A 7,117-nucleotide genomic window follows, 5' to 3' on the forward strand; every position below is an offset into this window, starting at 1 on the left:
AAATCATCATTGATGGCTAGTTGATGGTTAACAATCACAAAAATTACTGCCCTCTAGCATTGCTCAAATGAAAATATTATTGAATATAAAATATAGTATGTATGTATAACAGTAAACCAAAGCTATATAATATGAAAATTTGAAACAAACTTTATTCTATTATTAAATCATATTATTGTATGCATCAAAACTAATTGATACGTGGAGATCCCTCATCGATCCATCTTGAACTGAAGAAACATCTTTCAGTTTCAAGGTTATCAAAGAGTCTTTAATTCTTCAGTATAATGCTCCCAAAAAATAATAATGTCAAATAAATAGATACCTTAAAATTTAGCCACGCGGATGCTTATTAAAACATGTTTGCATATAAAAGATTAGAATAAAAAGGCAACTTGACAACAAATTACGAAGATGTTAGATACAAATTTGAAACGTAGTGAACTCAGCAAGCTTTCAAATGATCATGACCAATTTTGTTTTTATCCAATTCAATTTGCCCCCTAAATTCCAGCAGGAGGGATGATCCATTTTGACCTAAACTTTATGGTTGCATGCATTTTTCACAAGAGACAAACGAGTAATACAAAAAATATTCAATCACCGAGACAAAACTAAGCTATATTAATTAAGGAAAATATATTTTCACCTTTTCTTTATCATGGCACTGTCTGATCTTTAATTTTTTATGTAGTTCTTGTTTTAAAGATTTTACTAATTAATTAGTTTACTATATATGCGTGATAATAATATCATAAAGTATGGAAAAATTCTTGCTAATAAGTATGTTAATAATACTTTTCAAAGATATTATAATTAAAAAAATTATATGGACAATATAAATCTCATATACACTTTTCAGGTTTCGTATAAATATATTGAAAAACTCAATTTTTCTATTGTTATCATTTTAGCCAAATTTTTTACTTAAATCCAAAAAAAAAGATTAGTAGAGTGTTAAATGCTCTTGAATGTTTTGGAGATTTTATGCAGAATAAAATTATTTATCTAAAGATACTTATTAAGATGTTGATTTTATATCTTTCTTTTTAAAGTTGTTTCTGTTTCTAGCTATATTTCCATGTTAACAATAAAATCCAAATGTTAACCTAAATAACATGTACTCCTTTCGAAAGAAAAATTCCATTTGAACATTTCAACTACAAGTCTAAATGATTAATCTCCTCTTTTTTTTTTTTCAAGTCTAAATGTCTAGATGATTAAAACCAGAATTTTGCTACAACTCTTATCTGCAGAATGTAGGAAACATTTGAGAAGGTTCATCAGCTCCACAAAATGGTGATGACACAAAAGTTCTTTGGTGGGGATAGTCGTTTGCAAATTGCCCTAGTATTTTATACATTATATTATTATTCCTTCAAAGAATTTATCTTTTTTGTTTTTTGAATTCTATTGGTTGATTGGGTCAGCTTGAGAATTTGAGGGGTTCATGTGCAAAGATCTTAGGACTTGGACAATCCCTATCATGTCTTGATAAGGCTGAGGTTTTCAGTGTTCCCTTTAAAGTTTAAAACACAAGGGAAAAAAAAATTAGAAAAAGGGTTATGAAAAAGAAAAAAGAAAATTTTTGAAAGTTAAAAATAAAAAAGGTACCTTTTCTAAAAAGGGTCAACAAAAATGATCCTATGCTGACAGTTATTTGGCCAAGGAATAAAGCAAGACTGTCCTATTGTCCGCTAGAGGATAATATTAAACCAAACCAAACAATACCTTAAATTTCTGCACTTTAAATTAATAATTAGATTAGATTTTCACTTGGGTCAAATTATTTTTTCGAGACATTCATTCATTTTTTTTTATGAAGCATTACTTCATAAAAAAAATGTTAACTATTTATTTAAATGAAGTAAGAAAAGTGATTAATTTACACTATAAAATAAGTTATTTTTATCCTTTATTTTTATAAACTTTGTACTATATAAAAGTGCTAGAGGATAGGAAAAAGGGTATAAAAAATAAAGAGAAAAAAGAATAGTAAATTGAGAAATTACTTTAATATATTACAATAAGGAATAGTAATGGATTCCACGTCCTATAATAGAGGACTTTTCTTAGCTCAATACTCCTTCCCTCCCCCAAAGCAGCAATAATATAATATATTTTTTTCTTACTATATGAATGAATAATCAATCATCATTGTACAAAATCAGATGTACAAAATAAATAAATCACCTAGTTGAACTAAGAATATATTCTTTTTGTGCAACAAACTTGCACTAAAATAAAGGAATAATGAGGTGGAATTTTTGGCCCTTATCTACCTAACATAAGCTTCAATCTGATGTCATTGCCACATGGTTGCTGCTGGAATGTGACTAATGGTGGGGTAAGTGGATCAAAGTTAAAATCTTCCTTCAAGTCTCCTTAAGCCTCTTTTTGCCATATAGATGATGATTTTGTTGCACCCCACAAAGTGTGTTGGTCCCTCCTAGCCTCTTCAAAATAGATAGGTGTATCTTTAATAGGGTTTTGGTATACTTGATTCTAGGGAGATTCTTTAAGGGGATCTTCATCATTTTTTGCATCTTGTGAAGGAAGTAATAAATCTCTAATATATGTGTATATACATAATCCATAGGAATGTAATAGTATTCTTCTAGACAAAGCCACAAAGTGTTGAAGTCAGCAAATACACAAACAGGCAGCAGAACAAGCTTTGGTATTTCTTTGGTGGTGTTGCCTGTTTCAATGAATTTTGATTTTAATCAAAATGGATAAAAGAAGATAACTAGTTTTTGCAATTAACATAGTTTAATTAAAGAATTAGAAAGGAGCAAATTTGATTTACCTTATTGTGAGTGGCAGAGGAGGTAAGAGAAATTGAAGTGGAGGGATTAGAAGTAGTTGCAAAAGCAGAAAGGCCAACATTATAAGCCATGGATTCATCAGGTTGAAACAATCCATAGTTTCTCTCAGAAGTTGGTCCTGGCTTCAAATCTTCATTGAACAATGCAAACAAATAAGCCTCCAATCTCATCCTTGGCTTCAATGGTGTTCCTTCATTTTCCATTTGTCTCCTAAACAAGTTCCTATTGTATGTTGCTGCATTCTGCACTGTTGCTCCTGCTTCATCACTGTCCCCCTTTGAAGGCCACCCTGTTTCTGAAACCCTAATTTCAATATCATTGAACCCTAACTTTGCAATTGCAAATGCAACTGCATCTACCTGCGCATATAGCATGTTGTCATAGTGTAATTTTGTGTTTGGATCAACCATTCCCCCACTTGGATTGAAGAGAACATAGTCTAATGGGATTTCATTTGGGTTGTCTTTGTATGCAAAGAAAGGGTATGCATTGATCCAAAATGGTGAATTTGTTTTTGATAAGAAGCTTAAGAATTGTGTCATGGTTTCAGTTATCTCATTCTTGAAGGTACCAGCTGAAGGAGGGTATGATTCTTGAAGAACTGCAAGGGAGCTTGGTGATGAGACTTGGATGTTCGATGAAATGCTTAGCTGAGATAATGCATTTTGGATGTTGATCACTGCTGGAACAAGGTACTGAAACATTGTTGGATTCTCATCTGTGTAAACTTCGTTGCCTACTTGGATTCCTGTGATTTTTGTGTCTGGTAGGTAGGGTTTGATGTTGTTGCTTACCCATTGAAGTGCTTGTTGTGGATCATTTAACTGGCTTAGTATTTGGTTCTCAACTGTTACAATGATTTCAATTTCTGAGTTGGCAAAAGCTTTCAGAATCTCAGGATTGGTGTCATAGATTCTTGTTCTTGTTATCTTTAGGGTGCCTAAGAGTTCAAGGACCTTGTCTGGTGTTGGTAAATTGTTGGCTACTTGGCCGTAGTTGATTCCGAACGACGCTGCGCGTCGGAAAAGCATGATATCTGTGTCCATACAATCATCTAAATGTGTTAATTACATATTCACTTCACTTAGATTGCAGTCTAGAATCACATAACAGTTACAATTAAGGCCTGTTTTCTATGATTTCTGCATTATAGTGCAACTGCAATTTCATTTCAATACAAAATACTAATACAAAACAAACTTCTTTACCCTTTTTTCCTTTGATTGATATCAAAGTTGGTGAAGCTAAAAATTTCACGAGACATGCAAAAACAACAACAAAACATGCATAGAGAGAGCAGAGGAAAACAGAACAAAGTACCTGCAAAGAGAAGAAACAGCAGAAGAATATAGCTGCATGGCATTCTGCTGATAAATGTTGCCATTGTGAACAAAGATAGAGGAACCGCACTGATGTTTGAGAGTTCCAAAATAGATAGATATAGAGCTTTGGTTTGCCTTAGCAGTAAGGGCTCGTCAAATTTAAATGTATTTGGATAGTTGGATAGTCCTTGTATTTATATTTTTTGTGACAAGGTTGTCTCTTTCCAACCCACTCCAACTTCCAAACCTCCTCCTTTTTTAAAAAAATAAAAAAGAAAGAAAAACTCGCACCCTTCAGCCTCTTTCTTAGACAAAAGGAAAGACCCTTCACTTGGTTGGTTGAATATAAGAGGGATATTATATAAATATCTAAAACTATGTCTTATTATTCAGTTGTAAGACTGTGAACCAAAATTTGGAATATTGAAGTAAGAGCCGTACACAAATTTAATGGTTGCACACAAAATATAAAAGTTTGGATGTTCATCAAATATTATTTTTATGTGAGTCAAACTACTGGATAACACCAAAATCGTATGTTGAAATTTAGTTGACGCCTTATGATGAAAAATACCACATGATTCATTTCTGTGTATATTATAGTTATAATATTATTTATTAGATTTTGCAACGAGAGCCGTGTGGCTGTGGTGAAATTTATTTTATTTTTTCTTTTGTGTGTAGTAGAATGGTAGGCTGCTTGACTAGGCAATACGATGTATAATCAAATTTTTGAGTCATGTTTGTGTATTTAATTTGACCATTTTTTTGGCTGTATATGGCCAGGTTAATATACCATTTAAGGCAAAGCCGCCATCATAAATTATTAGAGAGTAATATTTGTTATTTTATATATAGCTAAAATAATTCAATTTTATGTATTCAATATTTTCATCATGAATTTCGTTAGGGAGTCAATTGAGTATTTATATAATGTATATAATAGATTATTTATTTGATTCAAAATGAATTAAAAAATGAACATCCAGAATAAAATATTACTAATTTCTCAAACACAATATACACATATTATCCAGAATAATCATTCGAGTACCAGAGATAATAAATATCTGAATATCCTACTGAATCGAATATTTCTATACTCCCATTATATATATTGTATAGTATAAATACTCTATTAAGTCCCTATACTTTCTCTTTCATCATTTATTAAATTCTTTTTAAATCTTTTTTCGCTTAATTGTCTTAATTTTTTTATTATCAACATCAATCTGACTTCAGACAACCCATATAGTTTAACTTGATTACAGATTCTTTGTTTATTACTTTGCATATGTTGACTTTTTTAGTTTCTATGATGGTGCGAAAATGTTTGGTTAAACATCATAATAATTGAATCTTGGCCAAACATGGTTTGCAGAATCCATTTGATGCAAGTGCTCCTCTGACTGGGATAATAATTACTTAATAATTTTTTAACTTATTCTTGCTTTGAATCTTTTCAACAGCTTCATTTTTTGTTCTTACAAAACTATATATAGAAAATGATTTCTATCATGACTTGAACCATACTAATAATATTTTGTTCAAATTTTTTGACGAGTGGAAAGCAAATTCCAATATCATATTTTTAGTTACCAATCAAACCAAACCATTACATCAATTGTCATTTCAAAAAATTGCTGTACAATTATTGACTATAGCATTTTCATGTGCATAATCAGATTTGGTGTTATTTGCTCGTTCAATTTTCTTGTCTTACTAATAATGAATACTTACGTCGGAGGTTAAACTTTTCGTGTAGACAGTTAGACACAGTACTAACTATTAAAGCCGTGAAGCCATCATTAACTTTATGTAATTCTCCTTTAATTCCCCATTAAATATAGATAATATATAGCTAGTTTTACCCTTATATAGTTTCGTTTTTGTTAGATATATGCAAATATAATCTTTTTTTTTCTTTCTCTACAACGGTTTTTTTTCTTAATTTATTTTTTGAGTGATTGCATCAAAAAGAACTTAAATATCATTTATAAAGAAAGCACCATTTCTAGAGGTTTTTTATGGTTCAGTATAAGCATCATTTCTTAGGTTACATAAGAATTATCAATTTATCATGTAGAAAGAGTTACCAAAAAATATTACGTGATATTTTTTTCATTCGCATTGGCTTGAATATTGATAAGAGCAATGCTAGGGACCAGCAACTTTTGTGATTAGTAGCCATCAAATAGTCATCAATGATAATTTAATGGTGTGAGATTTGTATGAGATTTCATCTAATGGCTCACCTTTTTCTGCTGGTTACATGCTGGCCAAAATTCAATAAAATTGCTGGCCCTCTAGACTTTTCCTATTGATAAAAAGATTCAGGTTGTTTAAAATTTATAAAAAATAAAAAATCATTAATTATATGAGTATTCCGTTTTAGAAAGAACAAAAAATAGCACGTGTGTCTTGTTTTAATTATATATACATAATTAAATATATAAATCGCACACATTAACTAGATATTTAATTTACCATATGCACATAATATAAATCCTAGCAATATAACGTAGTTTATATAATTGGATCATGCTATAGTGCAAAGTACCTTTTAATGAAGAGTGTGAATTATCTTTTTTAAATAAAAAATATTATATATAAATATATAATGCACGATCTCTTGACAAATTTAAAATTTTGTTATTATAATTTTCGCTCTTCAATCCATTCTTATTTTTAGCAAAACCTTTTAATTTAATTCAGTATGTACAACTGCTTTAGAAAGCAAACTGAAAAGCATATTTTTAATATGATATATCGATCTTCTTCTTTTCTTTTCTTTTTCTTTCGTCATTTGTTTGAAAAGCTTTATAAATAATATAAATTAAACATATAAAACACTTTTTCCTCCGGTGTCTAATGGTTTTGGTTCACACAGATTAAATATATCATATGATTTGATGAAGTGAGCTTCAATATATTATCCTCTCTCTCTCTCTCTCTCTCTCTCTCTCT

The 7,117-nt window shown here is 30.2% G+C and overlaps 1 protein-coding gene across 1 annotated transcript; it reads right to left on the minus strand.

Moving 5' to 3' along the window:
* Positions 1-2,039: 2,039 nt before the first annotated feature.
* On the minus strand, positions 2,040-4,473 carry LOC107484138 (glucan endo-1,3-beta-glucosidase 14). The gene is made up of 3 exons (XM_016104757.3): positions 4,149-4,473; positions 2,810-3,864; positions 2,040-2,701 (listed from the first exon to the last, which is right to left on the minus strand). Exons 1-3 carry the CDS (start codon positions 4,210-4,212, stop codon positions 2,618-2,620), a joined length of 1,203 nt encoding a protein of 400 aa, XP_015960243.1. The 5' UTR covers positions 4,213-4,473; the 3' UTR covers positions 2,040-2,617.
* Between the last annotated feature and the right edge of the window lie 2,644 nt (positions 4,474-7,117).

Source organism: Arachis duranensis, chromosome 4 (genome assembly GCF_000817695.3).
Source record: "Arachis duranensis cultivar V14167 chromosome 4, aradu.V14167.gnm2.J7QH, whole genome shotgun sequence".
NCBI classification, from domain to species: Eukaryota; Viridiplantae; Streptophyta; class Magnoliopsida; order Fabales; family Fabaceae; genus Arachis; species Arachis duranensis.